At 42.7% G+C, this 20,585-nt stretch overlaps 2 protein-coding genes across 2 annotated transcripts; one reads left to right on the forward strand and one right to left on the reverse strand.

Moving 5' to 3' along the window:
• Positions 1–3,471: 3,471 nt before the first annotated feature.
• On the forward strand, positions 3,472–5,685 carry GPR15 (G protein-coupled receptor 15). Its single transcript, XM_015628276.2, has one exon. It carries the CDS (start codon positions 3,507–3,509, stop codon positions 4,605–4,607), a length of 1,101 nt encoding a protein of 366 aa, XP_015483762.1. The 5' UTR covers positions 3,472–3,506; the 3' UTR covers positions 4,608–5,685.
• An 11,842-nt stretch (positions 5,686–17,527) lies between these two features.
• On the reverse strand, positions 17,528–19,195 carry LOC107200088 (apovitellenin-1-like). Its single transcript, XM_033517544.1, has 3 exons — positions 19,098–19,195; positions 18,598–18,757; positions 17,528–17,966 (listed from the first exon to the last, which is right to left on the reverse strand). Exons 1-3 carry the CDS (start codon positions 19,156–19,158, stop codon positions 17,867–17,869), a joined length of 321 nt encoding a protein of 106 aa, XP_033373435.1. The 5' UTR covers positions 19,159–19,195; the 3' UTR covers positions 17,528–17,866.
• Positions 19,196–20,585: the final 1,390 nt, after the last annotated feature.

Below are 20,585 nucleotides of genomic sequence, written 5' to 3' on the forward strand. Positions count from 1 at the left end.
GAGAAATGCACAATTTAAAGCAGATCTGGCCAAATGCAGGGCCACCATCACAGTACCTGCTCTGAATGTCTGGTTACAAAAGTTAAGTTGCTTCTCAGGTTCAAAACTACTCAGCACCCAGAAGTGTCATTTTTTCAGAGCTGAGTCAGGGGCTGGACAAGATAGGTGTCCCAAATGGAAGAACATACACCTGAGCCAAAACAGTAGCTGGTTGCTTCAGCAGAGAATTTTTTTTTGGGAAAAGGGTTTACATGTATCTGGTGAAGCCTGGGAGGAGCAAAATGCTGTGGAAATAGCAGAGTAGTCTGAGGAGAGGATGGAGTCTGTCCTCCTGAGCTTTCTGGAATATCTGTGCAGTAGTGTTATGAGAGGAATTTTCATGTACTCAGTATTTTTGATAGCTTGGCTCTGTCTCAGGAAAGAGAGCTGTGGGAAGAGTAAGACCCTACATGATGCCCTAAGTGAATCACTATCACATAAAAACACCCCAGACTACTGACAAACATGCCTGCTGCTGCTCCACTCGGATAATTACAGATCACTTTGTTATTCACAGCAGTGCTTTAGATTATCTTCGCAAATCTTCTGCCCGGATAAGGAAGAGTCACATGTGGAATATGGCAACATGCAGTGACATCCCTAAGTCTGCTTAGAGCATTTAAGAAATGCAGAGAAAATTCAGGAGAGCAGAGTTGGTCCCTGTTGGAAAAGGTTTACTATTAAATTTTTTATTTTAGTGAGTAGGCTTATTAATCTAAAGAGAAACAACATAGTCAGGAACCACAAACAGGAATACATAGACATAAACTTACCTTTATGATGCCTTTAAGCTTTTTAAAGTTACTCACTTTTTTTGTTTGCTCTGAGATGGAGAGGGAAAGGAGTGAGTTTCAAGGAGTATGAAGTACCGTGCAATGGAGGGAAGAGAATCTGTATCTGATTCTGAGATTTGTATCTGATTTCTAAAGCTTGTAAATGCTTGTAAGCAGCTGTTCTCTAGCTGCAGAGTAAAATGACACGTAGATCTTTGCAAGAGAGGCAGAAGTAGTGCAGAATTGGCTGTAGGGTTCAGCTGGTCTCCTGCTCTAGTACTAATGGAAAGAGAATGCCTGTATTTTCCAGTGCTTCTTGGAAAAGAAACCCAAACAAAACAAAACTAAAACACATTCCTTGAAGCAACAATAAGCAAAGATCACACAAAATTCACCTCTGCACTGAATTTATCAAACACTGTTTTTGTAAAGAATAAGATACTTGGGCAATTTTACATCAGTCTTGGCTGAAAACTCAGTATATTCCTTGTTCTCTTCAGATGGTGAGAGGATGATTTTTAGCCTGTGTTTTCTTGCAGGTTTACACTTGATGTCACTTGCATGCAAGTTGCAATGTCTTCATCAACAACCTGATTTTAGGAGTTTTAAGAGTTTGGTTCTGTGATTCCTTCTCCCAGCTTTGCCAGGGAAGAAATAAGCTGGCACATAAATCCACACTGTAGCTGACCACTGATGAGTGCCTCACAAAGACAAAGACTTGCAGTAATAGTACCTACTTACTTTAATCACCACAGAAGAGACTTTTACATTTCACTGAAAATAAGAATTGTGTTTTAGGTAATCAGGTGCAGGAGATTACTTCTAGAATAACAAGGAGGCATTTTTCAAATCCATAGAGTTTTTTTAACCCTGATTCATGAGTGAACCAGCTAAACAGGGTCACTGCCTCTTACTTAGAAGAGGATATAATAATTTCTAGGATGAGCACTTACAACCCACTTTGAGATGGCAGGAAGATGATTTTTAGCCTGTTATTCATTACAGGTTCACATTTACATCTGTGGCATACAAATCAATCATCTTAGCCAGGATGTTTTTATACGCCTTGATCCTTTTTCAGAGTTTGTGATGGCTGAATTATACTCACTAAGTTAATGCTTACACATTCCATAAAAGTAGTCAGCTAGATTCCACTACTGCCCTACAGACAGAACAGCAGTTGTGTAAAAGTGGGTACTTACTAGATATCAGCATACCTACCCATGAGCCAGTGCCCAATTCCCTCCCATCCAGCAGCCAGTTGTTTTACAGCAGCTTCTGCTTTTCCAGGCACTCTACCAGGCACCTGCTGCACAGGAGCATATCACCTGAGCACTGGGAGAGTGAATTTGAGTGCACCCAGACTGCACTGGAGGGACTAACTAGCTGTGCACGCAGTTTGGAGTTGCTCCTTGCATGCAAAGGCACGCACAGATGCAATCTGTCTGCCCGGGGATGGAGCACGCACCAGGAGGCGATTTCCTCAAAGCTTTGAGAATCCTGGAGGCCTGCCTGGTCTGTGAACATGCTGGTGGGAGGGAGAGGAAGGAGAAAATGAGTTTATTTTTAGAAGAGAGGAAGGATGATGAAGACCAATAGTGCAGGTTTCAAATTAGTATGCACTGACAAAGCTGTAATGAATTCAATAGTTTTAAAAATGAGAATTTCTGTTTGATTTATGCAACGCTGAAAGGGCTGTCTGTAAGGTAAGCCACAGCTGGAGTAATACTGATACTGCAAACGAAAGATGAAGGAAATCAGAGCTCGTTAAGACAAGCGAGTGCTGTATATAAGAACAGCTCAAGAGCCTTATAGGCTGTGCAGCCAGAAGGAAAAGGAACAAACCACTGCTCTGGAGTCCAGGACTGTGGATGATAAAGAAGCCTGTGTGGGGGATGGAAGCATCGAGTTCCAAATGGCAGAAGAATATACAGCATATTGAAAAACTGTTCTCGAAGTTTCTAATACATTCCTAAAGTTGGGTGTGGAGAGTCCAGATCTAGGGGATTGGTGGGGCTGCAGGGCAGGAGGTGGCACTGGCAGGGCAGCCAAGAACCTGGGCCTGATAAAGAACAACCAGCTACAGGGCAGAATGGATATAGGAGTTCTAAATGCTTCTCCCTATATATATATGCATATGAGAAAATTACTTTCAAACAGAAAACAATCATGAATAGTCAAGTAAAGTAAAAACCTCCAAGCCTCAGGAAAGTCAGACTTGCCCTGACAAGCATTTTATATAAAATGTTTTGACTATAGATAAAGGTTGAGGCACCCGAATTCACTGTTCTTGGGGTTCTTATAAGCTGGTACAATCTCAAATTTCTTCAAACTACCAATATACTTTCCTAAAAAAAAGTTCAGAATCTCAAAAAATGCCTTCCCTCCACCTGAAAGAAAAGCAAAACCTGAAGCCGGAAAATGCAAAATGGAGATAGACTCAGTAAAACTAAATCTGATTTTTATAAAAGCCACACACATTTATTCTGAAGGCAGGGTTTTGACTAATCAGATACCCTTGTTGCTTGTTCATTGCCTGTGCAGTTGGTTCAAAGTGTACAAATTACCTCCCCACAAAACCACTTTTCTCCTCCTCCCCCCTCTCCCCCTCCTCCCCGCTCACTGATATAATATTTTTAAAGAAGACCTGGAAGGGCAGGGTAGGGGAAGCTCAGAGCCTCCCTCAGAGAGAGGATGAGGACAGCTGGGTCAGAAATGGAACTCCCCCAGCTGTCATCCACAGCTGCAGTCACCTTCAACTACGACTACTACTACGATGACCAGTGCCAGCATCAGCACCTGCAACATATGTCTGTTTTCCTCCCTATCCTTTATAGTGCCGTGTTCCTGGTGGGCATTGTTGGCAACTCAATCCTGATAGTGGCCTTGGTCTTCAAGCGACGGGTCCAGAGGCTGATTGACATCTTCATCGTCAACCTCGCTGCATCTGACTTCATCTTCCTCATCACTCTTCCTTTCTGGGTGGACATGGAGGTGTCAGATGAGAGCTGGAGGGTAGGGTCTTTCCTCTGCAAAGCCAGTTCCTATGTCATCTCAGTCAACATGTACTGCAGCATCCTGCTCCTCACCTGTATGAGTGCTGACCGCTACCTCGCTATCATGCACCCCTCTATCGCACGGCGGATCAGGACAAGAGCCTATTCCAGAGCACTCTGCATCTGTGTCTGGTTAGTATCCTGCTGCTTAGGGATGCCAACCCTTTTGTCCAGAGAACTGAGGAAGCAATACGGAAAGACTTACTGCACAGACAAAGCCGTGACAGAAGTCAAACTGATCATGTCACTGATGCTTTTAATCCTGGCCTTCTTCTTCCCACTGTTGAGTATCTTAACCTTTTACTGCTCCATCACCAAGAGACTCTGTGTGCACTATCAGAAGGCTGGGAAACGTGATAAGAAACTGAGAAAATCCATCAAGATCGTCTTCATTGTAGTGGCAGCATTTGTTGTCTCCTGGGTTCCTTACAATCTTTTCAAGCTTATGGCCATCCTTTTGCGACTCCTAAAGCAGCCTGACTGTTTTACTGGCACCGTTGCCCAGCTGGGCATAAAGGTGAGCAGTCCTTTTGCTTTTGCCAATAGCTGTGCCAACCCTTTCATTTACTTTTGCTTTGACAACTACATCCGCAGAGCCATGCTCCAGTGCCTGTGCCCATGGGTGAAAATCAGCAGCAACAGCTCTGAAACCCTGGACACCAACTTGAGCCATTCCTTATCCAATTTCGTGGCAGGAGAGTTTGCCACCAGGAAGAGGAAGCGCTCTGTGTCCCTCTAACTTTGAGCTGGGACTGCAGAGGAAGGAACTTTTTCCCCAAAGATGTCAGGAAAAGAAAAAGAGAAACGAGCAACAGAGACAGGTGCTTCAGGTGGGAGGGGTGTTGCTTCCTTTTAAATGCAGATAGATGGAATAGGAAACCTTAACCACAGAATTACTTCACAACGATTGCTGTGACCATGCACGGTGTAAATGTGAAACCGTCATACCAAGAAATAGCTACAAATGCTCCTGCTGGAACCCCAGTACAAATGCTACAAACTAGAGAAAAGAACCATCTGATTCAGTCAAGGCCTCTCCGAGACAAGCTTTGAACTAATGTGTATATAGGTTTTTATTCTGTGCAAGAAAAGCAACCTGAGTGTTTCTTTTTGGTTCCTAGCTTGCCCACAGATTATTCACAATGCCCCCAAACCAACCCGATCAATTCTGGGGTTTTGGAGGTCTTTTGAACTTAGAAATCCAATATTCTAATGAATTTGTGTGTTACCAGTTCTCATAACTTGAGTCTTGTGCATTTTAAGTCTCAGCTTTTTATTACAGCATTAAATTCTCTAATTTTAATCATAATAATTAAAGTGATTAGCCACTCAGAGTTCAGAAAAAAACAGAACTTGAAGGCAGAGAAACCAGGAGACAAGCAAAACTTTGCCTTTAACCTTTCTCCTAAAGAAAAGAAGACCAACAAAAGCACACTTGTGCTTTTTAAGACATTTTTGCGGACCTGACACAATTTCTGATTTCTTGGGTCAGAGCTAAAGAGTCACTGCTTTTTACTAAGTGAAAGGACACAGTGAGTTCTGCAGTGAAAGGCTGCACACATGCAAACCTGCTAAAAGGCTTCAAAGGGAAGACAGCTATGTCAGCTAACACAGCTCATGAAAAAACTGTCTGGACAGCAGAGGGAAAAAAACCCTGGAGACTGGACAATGGAAGTGGTATCCCTCCGATGTAACTGCAGCATGTGTACATCCACTATGGCTTTTCTTTTCACACCTCTGTATTTTCTAAACATCTGTAAATGGGAATAACTACAGAGCGTTACAAATAAATCCTGGTATTTGCATTTTGTATTGAACCTTGTTGAAGAGTTGAGCTGTTTCATGTCTGCAGAGAAACATGGGCACACCTCACGCGAGGGCAGCGCAAACCTAGAAACCAAGGTGTGCACATCTTGCCCAGTTCCCTGGCCAGTTCCACACTGGACCACTGGCTAGCAGAGCAGATGGAGAGCTGGCTCTCCTCTCAGGGGAGGCAGAAGTGTCTTTCAGCAATTGCTGGTGTCAGAATGCTCTCTGGGATACTGAGATACACACCTGAGTAAAATGGGGGTATCACAGAGACACTCACAGGCTTTTTGCTCTCCCCTCCCTTCACTGCATGTGTTTGTTTCCTCCCTCACTACCTCTTCTAAAAGATTTGGTTTTTCTTCCTCCACATGACAGACCTTCCCTCCCACCCCCACCTAACTGCCAAACTCCTTTTTCAGGCTGACAGCTGCACGAAAAGCATCAACTGTTCCCAGACCTGCCAGTGCTTGAGAATGAAACCAGTGTCAGTTCCAATTTTAAAGTTATAAAGCTTTAAATTTATTTGCAGTAATATTCAGAAACTTCTGTCCCTTCTCAATCTCTTATCTTCCTTCTGCCTTTACAAGTGTATGCAAGGGACCCTTTTTGTTTCCAGAAAAATAAGCCCAAGATTTGCATTTCAACTAAGATATGAATTTTATTATAGGAAAAAATCAGTAAATCAGACTTGCTCATTATTTCCTCAATCCCAGCCCAAAGCACTGCAGTATTTGGAATATATCCTATCTGCAAGACTTGAAATTATTCTGGTTAGAGCTGCTTGTTTCTTTTTTTCTTTTTTTTTTTAATACTTCAAAATACCAGATCAAATTGGAAAAATGACTAAGGAACTCCACCAAGATCTCATGCCTAAAGCTTTAGTTTATGGAAAATTACAAATAAACTTGGTAAGTATTGCCAGGCTTGAGAAGAATCAAATATAAATGGCACAGCAAATGCTCACATAAACAAAAAAATAAAATATACAAGAGGCAATTAATTCAGCAAAGGCAAACTCTCCAGATTAATTCAGACTTCCATCCAAATTAGTGTAACTTATTTTCTTGCGAACTGCAGGTCATTTGACACTTTTATGACATGGTAAATATTCTTTTCAATCTTTAATTTTTATTTTTTTTTAAAGGAAGATGTTTGAACAGCTTTACTTGAGAAACTTTTACTATTCCATCTTAACATTTATTATTTGTTTGTTGGCACTAACATATCTTAGGATGATACCAAAATAATTGTGATTGAAAGTATTTAATGTGGTAGACTTGAATAATGTAACATGTTGCCTATTTTATCTATGTTAAAAGAATTGAATGACAGTAAGTTGGTTTGCTATGTAAAATGGAAATAGTGCAATTCTGATATGACACCTGCCAAAGACCTTGGCAAGTAATTTGGATTGGGCTTTTTTCCCCAGAACATTTATTATTTTAAAATAAATTCAGTATGACTGCAGCTAATAAATATGGTTTGGCTTTTTGTAATCTAACTTCCACTTTCATTGTCATGAAAAAGTAGTAAGGCATTACTAGAAAGTCTGTCAGAGGGTCTGAATGGTAATATTCATCTGCCCATCCCATAAACCTTTTCATTATTTCAGAGATGCTTTTATATTAGAATTAGAATTAAATCAAGACCTTTTGAGGTTTTTAATGAAAACAGCTACACCACCAGTACCGCTCCCTGGTTGGCACACTCTCATGAGGTGTGCACAATCAAAGTTGAAGTGCCTTTGCTTCTTGATATAAATCAGGATCCTGTTAGATACATCTCTTGCTCTCCATTTTGGCTTGAATGAATCAGCAATTTTCAGAAATATAATATTTCATCTCAACACAAATCAAAATTGAACGCAGATCTGATGCTTGCTTAAATAGGCAAAGAATTTTTGCAACCTTAATTCCAGCAGCAGGTGTGCTAACACTGACAACTGCACCGCAGCTAAATGGAGCTTTGAGCTGCAGAGGACTGAGGAGAAAGTCACACAGGGAATAACTTCAGACCCAGAATAAGCAGGGCAAACTTGCAGCCCTCAAAACAAGAAAGGTGGTGCAGTCACTGTGCAGACTGACCCTCCACAGGTACTGCAGTGAGGATTGGCTCTCGGAAGCCAAGAGGAAAACTTCCACTGACTTAGATGCATCCAGATTTCAACTGCAGCTTGTCATGGCTCCTTCAGACTGGTGGGATGAAAAGCCTCTCTCAGCAGGTCTGTGCCTCAGGTTTCTAACAGGGTAGACTACAAAAAGAACATTTCCTGACTTTGCAACGATGTTGCAATGATAAATTTGTCAACTGCTGCACAGGAGCCGGTCATTGGCAAAAGGCTGGGGTTTTTCCCTCGGGTGCTTGCAGGGCATATTGTACAAGGAGAAGTCATCTCCTGGGTGGGGACACTGACATGTACTCCTAACAGATACACAACTACTACAGGAATACTTTGTTATCCCTGTGGGATCACGTACATTCATGAGGTCAGCAGGAACTTGTGAGTAGATTTGCAAGCTGTGAGCACAAATCATTTACATGTCCCAAAATTTCTAACAGGAACACTTGGACTCAATGCCCTTGGAGGTCTTTCCCAATCTAAATTATACTATGATTCTTCTCTGGCTTAAAAGGCTTCACCCAGTTAAGGAGCACAGCAAGCGAAGAACAGAAAGCAGAGAGCCACAATCCTGCAATGGAAAATCCATCACCTCAGGCTGTTTTCCAAATATGTCATCATTCTGTATATTGTCAGAGAAAGGAAGACCAGTTCATGAACAGGAACAAAGAAAGAGTTACCTAAATTCACAGTGGATGGAAACATGCACTGGTGATGCGTTAAACGGCCTGAGAAGTAATTACAATGCTCCCGAATGTCACACACAGAGGTGGCTGGGAACCCCTAGAAAACCAGAAAGGGCCCATGCTATCTCACCTAACATTTTAGTATTATACCACAAAGCCTGCAATTAGTGCACTCTGGGTCTCAATAACAACCCAAGCAGCTGCTCAGTTTGCTGGTGCAGGTGTTCAGTATGCTGCTGGAGCCTTGCTGCAATGACAAGAGGTTTTGGAATAGTCTCACTAAATGACAGAGGGCCCAGACATCTGGGCAGCTAAGACGTGAATTCATCATGAAGTAAAAGAATGCAAAATATGGGAGATGGGAGAGCAAGTGGATTGGAAATCAACAGCCTTCAAGAAGAAAGGCAGTCTTCCACCTCTGAGCTGGTAAAAAATTCCTGCCAAAGGCCAGGCTGCTTGTGTTGATACTTTTTTTTAAAATATGAGTTGAAATGTAGGTTTTTTTTTTCCCAGTTCACCTCACTTATGTTCCTGTAACATATTGCAGCAGCTTTGGAAATTGAGGCCACTTGTCATGGTTTGAGAGCACCCAGCACTATCAGTAACAATCATCTAAATAATGCATTGTGACCAAAATACATATTTTCAAACTTCAAAACAGTTTCATTATTAGTAAGAGACCACATTCTTAGTCAGAATCTCCCACTAAGTCTAGTAAGTAAACATATATCCTCTGCTGTTTACTTCTCACATTTTCTAGAGTACATGGGATTTCACAAGAGGCATCTCAGCAACAGATCTGAAAAAAGAAAAGGAAAAATGTTTCTCTTAAAATTTGGACTGCATTTAGATGCTTTGGGGACTAGAGTAGGTCACAGGGAAGGTAACATGAGATTCCTATCTCAAAGAAAATGCTTCTTACAAGGTTAATTCAGAGGCTTTCATTTGTATTAGCTTCAGATCCTTTGCAAAGCACTGATATCCAGAAAAGGTGAATACTCACTTTCTAAACAGCAAATCCTTCAAAAGTGAAGTGGATTCAATAATATTAGGAAATAACTGGATGCATCCAAATGTTACTAGTCAATGCTGAAAAAACACAAAGCAACAACCCTCTGTCTTTTACTGCCCAATGGAGTCCCCAGAATCTGATGTCCTCTTTCTTTCTACACAGATAAAACTAGTTAATATGAATATAAAAGAACAGCTGTTTCTCAAAGGATGCCCTTTCTTTAACCCTCATTTAGAGGCAAAGAAAACCAAACTGTGAAACTGTGTGGCATCTGCTCAGAGAATGAAACTTGGTCAGTGGTTTTAAAATCCATTCAGATTTTCAGTCTAGCTTTAAAACTTTTATTCAAAATGTCCAAAAAGTCAGACTTGAAATGCAAAGAGCAACTTTTGCACTGGGAAACACCATGTATAAATAAATACAGCACAAATGTTTGCCAAATGTAGTACCATGCCCCTGATCTGACCACTCATGTGACTTCCCTCTATGCACTGCCTAAACAAGTGCGAGACTACAACCACCATTTCCCCTGTCACCCACTCCTCACCCCCCCTCCTCTGGGAACTACAGAAACTTCTACCCATGCCTCACACAGAGAAAACGTGCAAACCATTACAAAAATGAAAATAAAAAAATAAAGAGAGAGAGAAAAGAGACGTGCATATTTGGTTTTGCCTCTGTTTGAACCTGTGGGAGTTACTCACCATGGGTGTTTTCACACCACCTAAAAGGTGTTGCAAGTAAGAGTAGAAGCTTGGCAGCTTTCAAGAAACACATATACCTACATGAACTTCTGCTCTCCTCGTAACCAGACAGGACACTATGGATAGAGGGGTGCTGAGAAGCAGAGAGGGCAACAAATGCACCGAAAAGTGCAGTGACATACCCAAAACCTCAGCTCTAGATAAGGTGTCAGATACTATGAAATCTAGTCAAAGAACATGGTACTTCCGACCACTTAGGAATACACTCAAGTAATTGAAAAGCTTTTTCAGATTTCTCACCAGAAGAGAGAAGAAGGCTTTGGAAAAACCTAGAGTAAACGAAGAGAATAAACCTTGAACAACCTTTATAATCCCCTGGCTTCCAGGACTCGTGTTTTGGCAACTGCATTGATGGTGCTGTGACACACACTTTTGCACAGCCACTTAAGAGGCTGTGACCTTCCTCAGGCTATTAAAAATGCCTGAAAACCCTGCTGATTCATAAAGGAGAGGTAACCCTCCTACCCTTCTAATTTTTAAGTACTTGTGCAACTAGACTAATGATGCTTATAGGTCCTTACTTCCACTGTTGTCCAAATAAATACCAATTCAAGTCAGTATGGAAACTGCTGGTTTTGTTGAAAATCAAATGGAATTTTCTGTGACTAACTTCAAGAAAGCTGGGGTTTGGCTGAATGATGAGACAAAAAGCCTAACTGACAGACTACCTACCCAATAGTTAACCCAGCTGGATCAGTGTGTCTATTAGAATTCATGATGATGATTCATCTCCAAAAGCTCTGAAGACCCATGAAACTCGTAATTCTGTGGCCTCACATAGAGAGAGGAGCCATCCAAATAGGTGTTCTCAGCTGTGCTGCTGGACTAGGTTTCCTGATGCTGCTGGCTGCACCTTCCTTAAAGTGCCTTTCAGCAACTTGAATCAAGAGCAGGGCAAGGTCAGGGTGATTTAGAGAGAGAACAGAGATCTCTGTTCTCTGCTTTAGGCATCTCTGTTCACTGCTCTTCTTCTGTGGCTGTAAGGACAGGATAAACTGTAGTGTAAAAATGTAACAGCTGATATGTCTGCTAACAGCTCTAGGAGAACTACCAGGGTTTGACATGGTGTGTCTCGTGTTCATGGAGAGGACAAATAGTGACATGCATCTTCTTCCTTTTCATCTGAAAAAAGCAAGCCTGTGTTCTGACTCATGCTCTAACAAGTGGCATTACCAGCACAGCTGGAGAAAACTGCAGGAAATCATCTGGTTCACTAAGAACAAACACTTAACAGATTATTTTTCACGTGTATCTGTCAAAACATGTAGCCATTCATTATCCTCAGAACTCACAAAATTCACTGAAAATCATGAAATGCCATGCAAATCTATTCAGAGATTCCTTTTACTTGCTTTTGAACTTGTAGGTTTACTCTTTAACCACATGCTTTCCTTGCACACACTGGAAAGGAAACAAACATTGCTTTAAAACGAAAGCTGAAGAGTTTTGAGGATTTAAAAACCTATTAGCATCACACATAGTCCACCCAGGGAACAGACATGCTGCCACATACCAATTTAGGTGCTTCAAAACCAGGTTTTTTATTTACTCAGTTATTTAAGTCAGGTCTGAGATTTGCTTCATCAGGGGAGTCAATCACAGACCCTGGCACCCTATGGGAGCAAATGCATGTCGAGAACTGAAGTACTTTCTGCATTCAAGCTCCATATTTTGATTTTATATGTTATGAGTCTGCAATGTCTGCATCAGCTTCCAGCCCTCTGTGGTGGATAGCTGCCAATGAGATGCCCAAAAACTTCTAACAGTGCCTACTGTTCTTGTCTTTTGTCTTTTGATACAAGAATTTTTCTCCAGGTTTATAGATGACAATTGCCTGCACCATATTTTTAACACTGAACGTGAGCTGGCAGAAATTACTGACCTATGGTGAGTCAATTCAACAGAGAAATATTTCTTTTCCTCTCTCCTTCACCCCCACAGTGAACCCTCCACAATAATATATGATGGAGAAAAAGGCACTTAAAATTGAAGTGGAAAATTTTTAAACCTAACTGCTATTAAGAAGTCCTCAGAAGAAGGATGGAGTTTATATGAACAAAGGATGTTTTTAGAAACAAGGACGTTAATCAGATTAATGACTGTTTCAGATGAAGCATTGCTTCTCAATAAATAGTAAAGTATTATGTATATGCATGTTGATTTTATATAATAGATCTTCATTTTTCTGGGGTATGAAAGTACTCTTTGGAAAAATGGGTATCTCCAAATAAAATTATCATTTTCTCCCTCCAGCAAAATCTACCAGTTATTTTTACAAAATAGGACTTCTATCAAGTCAATCTTATCATTAGAATAATAAAAGCTCTTTTGAAATCTAAAAACCACAAGCCTTCTCCTGACCAGAAAAGGCTTAATTAGTTACTTACTTACATAATTGTATGTAGCTCCAACTATTTTTGCCACCCAAAAAGAAGAAATAGGAGACTTCCCACTTTCATGCTGAGCAAAGCAGCTCAGAAATATGGGGTGACCTGAAAGGCTGAATGAGCCAACAGCCACAGTGGCAGTTTAACTGACAAAAGGCAGAATTAAACTAAGGACAAAATAGCCTGTGGCAATTAACAAGGTTTGATTTATGTGGGTTTCCTTCCTTAAAAAAAAAAAAAACAAAAAACAAAAAACCCCAAAAACTAACCAAAAACCACCAAAAAAACCCCCCAAAAACCCCAACAAAACTTTGGATTTAATTGACCACAACTGAAAACAGATTACTCCTGCAGGTCACACAGCCACATTGGCTGTTTACAGTTGTGTGCCCTGCAAGAATCAAAGCTGACCTGAGCACGGCATTTGGAAGCTGCTGGTGAAGGGAATGTTACCTGGGAGGGGCTGTGCTCCACTCCAAATGGAGAAATCCTTCACCAGCAGGGCTTGTAACATCAGGCACCGCAGGGAAATGCAAGAGACAATGAGGCCTTTGGAAAGAAGAGAAAATGTTACAATCAGGAGAATATAATCATCTTGAAGTACTTTTTCTAAGCAGTGAACTTAATCCACTTGTTTTCAAGCCTTGGGTCACTCACACATTTTCCCTCACATCTGACGTTTTTGTTTCTCAAGTGAGCTGAGAATAAAACAGCCCCAAACTCAACATCTGAACCCACTTACCAAGGATGCTACAGTAAACCTGGAGATAGGAAGCTGTGAATATAAATATGAGTATGAACGATCTGTGCTCTTCACTGACATGTACAGCAGCTGTACTTGTAAATATTTCTTCTGTTAAGATATTCAGCAATCAGTGCAACTCGGGGTTGATAACAAATATTCATTAAACCATTTTCAGATACACTCCCATATGGCAGTGAGCAGGTTCTTCTTCTCCCACGAGGCACAGGGTGTTCCTGGTGCTGTGGTGGACATTGAACACCACCATGTTATGGCATTGGGAAACTTTAATAAAGCAGTTTTGTCGCAGCTACTGTCAAAATAGTTAGCTTGGAGTTGTGCTGCAATTTTCTAGGTTTTTGAATAGCAAACCCAGAAACACTTTAAGAAACGTTTCACAAAGAAATGCTTTGATAAGTGGCCTGGTCGCGTATCACCCCCAAATCTAAACATAAACAAATCTGTAACATGGGATCATGTAACGCGGCACACCCCTTCTCCCCCACAAATAATTGTGTCTGCAAAGCACAGCGTAGTCACTGCACACCCAGACGAAAGGAGCCCCCACCTCTGGGGTGAGCACGCAGGTAAGCGAGAAAACACATGCGAAAAACTTTCTGTGCCTTATGGAAACAACATTCGAGCCCTCCCCACCCAACCCCGGCCCAGCTGCAGCCTCTCGACCCCAAGCCGAATGCGCTTCCCGTTCCACGGGGTCAGGCGGGCAGCGGGGCTGGATTTACCTGTCCCAGCCTCACCACAGAATGGGATTATGGCCGTGAAACCTCTCCTCCCTTCCTCCAGCCACTCCTGCCCGACTCCCGCCTCCCCGAGCATCCCCTGCGGGGCTGCGGAGCCCTTGTCCTCCGCAGGACGAGGGAGGGAGCCGGGAGGACGCGGGGGATGAGGGGACCCGGCGGCATCGCGTGCGAAGCGGCGGCGGCGGCGGTGCCGCTCTGAGTCAGCGGAGGCACCGCGGGCGGGGAGCGGGGGAGAGCCGGGGAGAGCGGAGGGGAGCGGGGGAGAGCCGGGGAGGAGCGGGGTAGAGCCGGGGAGAGCGGAGGGGAGCGGGGGAGAGCCGGGGAGAGCGGAGGGGAGCGGGGTAGAGCCGGGGAGAGCGGAGGGGAGCGGGGGAGAGCCGGGGAGAGCGGAGGGGAGCGGGATCTGACTGATCCCGGCAGCCCGCCCGGCACGCAGGGCGTCCCCCGAGCCCCTCCGGAGGGAGCGCTGCCCCGCAGCCACCCGCTGCAGCCTTGTGTCTTTTTTCCTTACGGACTTCTCGTACCCATGCGCACGCCAGGGCCCCGTTTGTGATTTTGGGGTTTACGTTTAAAAGCTGGGAAAGCCTCTTTGGCAAAAGTCCTTGGGGGAAGGACAGGACCATCAGAAGGATGAATGTGTCAGCTCTGCGCCTTAGTGCGCGTCCAGCATCTCAGCTCCTTCCCCTCGCTGTGCCTGCCCGCACGGCCCTCACCAGAGGACAAAAACTGCGGTACCCTGAGACGGAATGTCTGTGTGTGGGGGGGTGAGTACCAGCCATTAGTTTCAAATATTTTACAAGACTTTTTCCAGTGCTTGCCTTCTCAAACATCCTGCGCTGGGCTTTCTGCTGCTGGAGGAACTTGGGCTGTCCGTCGAAAAGGACAGCAGCCACTGCTCAAACAGCACAGAGCCCGAGGTGTTCATTCCCTTAGCATTAATTAGTGATTCTTCCGAGTGTTGAAGAGGTGAGGGGAGCTAGAAAGTATAAAAACCATCAACACTCTGAGACACTGAAAATGGTGTAAAGTACCCCATAATAAATACTCTGCAAGAAACGGTGTTTTTTTGCAGAAATCATGAACACACAAAGGGTTATTCCCCCATCTCAGAAACAAGAGAAACCTGACATTTCTTAAGATTTCATTTTAATTGACTCAGTTGAACCAGTGACACCACAAGCTTTTCCAAATCTGAGAAGTGAATGATAATTACTCAACAAGAAAGTTTCTATGAATGAGTCTCACTGAAACGAATGCTTCACTTACATAGCCTCTCCAAGAATCTTGAAACACTCAGTGAACTCTGCAACAGACATCACTTCAGAAGTGATTTCTGTATATATTTTAAAAAGAAATTACAGATTAACTTGTTTATTCCAAATGAAAATTGAGAGTACGTATGAAATATTTTAACACTGAGATATAAAAAGGCCCTCTCATTACATGTCCCGTGAATTTGCCCCAGGGTCCTTTTTGGGATAAAAATCTTCTTTTTACCTTTACACAATCCCAGCCTGAATGCTGTCTCAGCTGCTATTTTCTGTCTTAAAGGATGCCAGTAACATCAGGGGCAGTGGAAGGTTGCCTACTTTGCTTTTCATAGGTTGCCCCACATTGTAGATTGTACAAGAGATTAACTATCTGGAATGTTTTCTACTTATTTTTTTCGAGTGTCAAAATGAATAGATAACTAACTACATGATCAGCACATTGAGTACAAACAAACACAGAGATCTACAGTCTGATTCTGTTAGGCCCATCTGCTAAAATCAGACATCAAACTGCTAAACAGGATTCATCTAGCTTGGGTTTTCTGGAGGTTACATTACAAAGAAGCAAAAGGATATAAATAAATGCATTTAACAAAATGTCAACTTATGTTAAGTTTTAGCACAGAATTCATACCAGCTACTGCACTGCTCCAGCTCTGCAGTGGTGCAGTACAGAAATGCCACTGGGTTGCATTGGTGAAGTCACACAACAGGTTCAAAATGCAACATGAGGACCCCTATACTTTCCAAACTATTTCTACTCTTTTTGGCAGTGCATACAAGTAGCTAGAAAAGACTGAAGCACATTGTTCCAGAACACCAAATTCTTAAGAACACATTCAGGCTCTTTCAAATGACTCATGACTTTCACTCTTTCAGAAAGAAATACTTTTGAAGTGCCAGAAGAACAATAATCTTATCTATTCTGATAAAATTATTCCTTGGCATAAGAGGGGATTTAAGTCACAGGGCTTCTCCTTATAAGTGTTATATTTGGGGGAAAAAAAAACCAACCACTGAACAGACACATGCAAAGCAAGCAGGAAGGAATTCATCCCTGTACCAAAAGAGCTAGAGGTCCTGGATTTTTCATATGGTAAATGGTCTTATCAGCCAAAACTTCTGCTTTTCTGAATCTCCTCCTAAGTACTGGTGCATTGACATAATACATATGTATTTACATATGTAATACATATCTCCACCATTCATTGTGGCTGGAGAAACACAAACTAAGGGAAACAAGCAGCAATGAATAAAACCTGCGAAACAGCTCTGCAGAAGTGGTGAAGCCACTGGAGATGGAAGAACTTGCTGCTCTGCATGGGGTCACTGATCTCAATGTGATTGCACATGGCAAAAGGAGCTGCTGGGACAAAGAAAATGGAAGAGGAGGGGATTTTATACCAGGCAAGTGGTTAAGTACAAGCTCATAGCTGATCTGACTGATAATTAAAGAAACAACAAAACAACGAAATAATGGGCTTGCTTTAGTCTCTGCCACGGTCTCCCACTGTGATTTCAGAAAAATTGCCTACTTGTTTCTGCTTGCTTATGTGAAAGAAGATGGATTTCTTTGTCCACTGTGGGCACCTGGGCTGATGCAGTTACACAGGACTGATGAGGACCTGCCAGGTCTTCATGCACAGCACTGGACATAGGTGTTCCTCTCATAAATTGGTCAAGATAGTGAGAAATTTTCCACTCATTTCTCTTTTGGAAAAGCTCATTAGTAGCCTCTCTGGCTGGCCAATGAAACACACTTCCTAAGTCCTGTTTAGGTTGATGGACAGTTCAATTTACTGGCACTTGTTTTCCCAAATTGTCTGAAATCTTCAGACACATGATACAGGTGCACCTACTTGCTTCCTACCTAACCAAGGAGCACAATCACTTGCACAATCAATTGTGGCTGCTCTGGAAGATGCTCAGGTAGTGCCTCCTCCACCCAAGGAGAATCTGAGCTTGGTTAAAAGTGCCTGAACACTCAGGGTTTCTTAGCATTGCCTGCAAAAACTTCTTGTGACTCACAGCTACGTTCTCAGCAGAATGGGAGCCAAGGTGAGTCAGATTCCGTAACCGTCAATACAAGCAAGAAACTTAAGGAAGTGTAACAACCAACATTTTTTTTATTAGAGGGGCAATGGCCAAGCCATTCAGGAGGAATTAATTTTCAAGATTTGGCTACAGAAGAGCTCTACAATCTCTATATTGCCTTCCCCATACTCAGCTGCTTGATTTTTTTTTTTTCCGGGGAAGCTTCAGCAGATGCCTTCAGCAGACGCCTTCCATCTTTTGGTCTTTGAAGGTGGGTTCCCTCTAGTGGCATTAAGAGGAGCATCGATTCTGTCTTATTGACTGATCTTGGTCCGTAGGAGGGGCAGGGGGAAAAAGGACGCTGCAGGGTGTTACACACTCACATCAGGAAACACTGACTTGTCTTCATTTGGCTAATAGCCTAGGACTTTTGTGTACCACAGGTTCTTTATTTTTTCAATCAGCTGTTCAAACATTATACTGACTTTAGTTGCTTCTTTGGCGATTCTCTGTCTGCAGGAGACAACAGAGAGTGTGGTAAGATACATAAGTATGTGAAGGTAATCCCCATCTGCCTGTCTCTGAGAGTGCAGAGCTCCTCAGCAGTCCTAGAGGGGCTTTCCTCAGAAGACAGGAATAGGCAGTACATGCGTGCCATGAGTTACATGAAACTGTCTCTAGGGTGATCATGCTTTTCTTTTTGTGAGGAAACTCATTCCTCTACCTTGAGCAAGACCTATGCACAGCTAGAGACAGTTCTGTGATTTGCATCAAGTGATGCTGGCACACTGAATACTCAGCCCCTCACAGCACTGCAGCACCCTTCCAAAGGAGCTGATTCCCCACCAGCCAGCAGCCCCTTTCCTCACTACCCACGGATAAAGAGCAGTACCTGCCATCCCTGTGAACACTGTCACATACAATGCACCTCCCTGGGAAGAGCTTGTGCTTTCACAGGAGACCATATCACCTCACCCCACCTTCCAGCACCTTGATCCCTTGGTACATCAGGCTTTGGTTGCTGATTAATTTCCCCTCTGATCTCCCCATATAGACAGTTGATTAATCTATTCTTTCCCCCACACCTCCCTCTCCCTTTTCACACATGGCTGTTGGAATGTTAGTACAGAGAAGTTTTCCGTACCTGGCCGCAATAACTGTTGGGCTCTGGACAGTATCCAGCAGGAACTGACTGACTTTGGGGGACACTTTGTTCACAGCTTCATAGAAGTAAGATGCAACAGTCTCAGGGATGGCCAGCAAGTCACGACGGTCTCTCTCAAAGATGGACTTTGACTGCACTTCTGAGAAAAAAAAGGCAAAACCCCATGAGGCTTCTCATGCCACTTGTGTCTCTGGTATCTTCCCCCAGGAGCAGGGGAAGAGATTTGAAATTCAGAACTTCTCCCAGAATTCGCTCCAGCAGCATCCAGTATTTAAGTCATAGACCTTCCATGGCAGAGTATTTTCACCAAGTATGGGCAGTTTTCATGCTAGATCTCTACTGACTTGTTCCCCGCTGCCAAGCAGTGTGTATTCATGGTCTCCAGCTGAATTATTTAGCTTCAGTCCCACTTCATGGTATGTGAGAACCTGTAGAGCTGAGTTTTGACTCAGGGAAACAGCAAAGCTTTTCAGACTTACCAGGGAGAGTGGTGCTAAGGAGCAGAATCAGAGCTATCACCAATGCCCTGGACTGCAGCATGGTTTGAGTACCAGTTCTGTTCTCTATGCAGAGAGACCTGCAGGAATCAGCATACAATGTTTGGGTTGTTTTCAGAGAAATAAAAAATGCTGGTTAAATACCAGATTTTTGCCACAAACCTAGCCAATAAACAAAGATAAGAACAGAAGGATCATGGTGCATTTTCTCTGAAGAAGTGAGGAAAAGGCAGTATAAAAATGACGGTGTCCTTTTCTTTGTATAATTGCAAATATCCACAATAATAACTTTCAGAGCTCAAAGAAATATGGGCAGTTAAAGCTAGTTCTTTTATATGACAGCTAAAATCCTGCTTCAGCACATGAACAAACCAGTAAAAGTGCCAGAGGTCAGAATAAGTTTCCTACATGCTTAAGTACAACTGAAAAATTCATACTGTGGGATTTCTTCATTTGATTTGTTTTGGTAAATTGCTCTAAAGAACATTGTGCTAGTTAGTACATCACATACAATTATTATCTTCGTGACCCACTGATCTGAGTACTTTGTCTTGCTTTAGTTGAGGAAAGTCACAAGCAGCTAACTAGGTTCCTTTGTCTTTATCACCCTGGTATTAATGCAGCAGACTGTAGCCTCAGCAGAACAAGTTTCCAAAAGTGAGCGACTGCAAAATTTAGCTTCAGCTGATTTCCTTATTTTTTTCTTTTGAAAAAGTCAGACTTGGAGAATTGAAAATTTCCTTGGTACCCTGAAAATACCACATTAAATAGAAACAAGCTTTCAAACATGCTGCACTAAAAAAAAGGTGTTTAGAAACTAAAATTGATTTATGCTCCAAATTAGAGGGCTGCATCACTCAGAGCAATGTGAAGAAAACATTGAACATAGGAATGCAATGGAAAAATAGGCTGAAAGTCTATTTATATGTGAATGCTTTGCTAAATCCTGTACCAGGTGGTTACAAGTCAATGTTCCTTCTTATCCCACAGTAAGGAGATTTCCATCCATTTTTACTTCCTTCTGTTACAGATTACCTCCAAAAGCTACCACCCAGTTCATTAGATGTTTGCACAGTTGCTCCTTTATTACCTTCCCTTGATTCTTAATCCCAGAGCCAGTTTCTCTCTGTGTACACAAAAGGCAGAAATTTGCTTTGCAGGAGCATGGACAGGAGCTCTTACCTGCTTTAAAACCTGCAGTCCCTGTGGTGAAGGCACCTGGGGAAAGGCAATTATCTCCCAACACTTGAATTGTGCAATTCCCACCATGGGTTTGACCCTTCTACGAGTGTCTTACGGAGCATCCGTCACTCAGCTTCAGAGCAGGTGACCCCAGGTACTGCCACCCTCCTCTATTTCCTGGCTATGGAGCGTGAGAAGGGCTCACAATTTGGTTTGCAGTAGGAGACGGGGCAAAATAGAAGACTAGCTCCACTCAGTTGTCTATGATCTAGATACACCAGTCACAAA

Source organism: Parus major, chromosome 1, assembly GCF_001522545.3.
Source record: "Parus major isolate Abel chromosome 1, Parus_major1.1, whole genome shotgun sequence".
NCBI lineage: Eukaryota > Metazoa > Chordata > Aves > Passeriformes > Paridae > Parus > Parus major.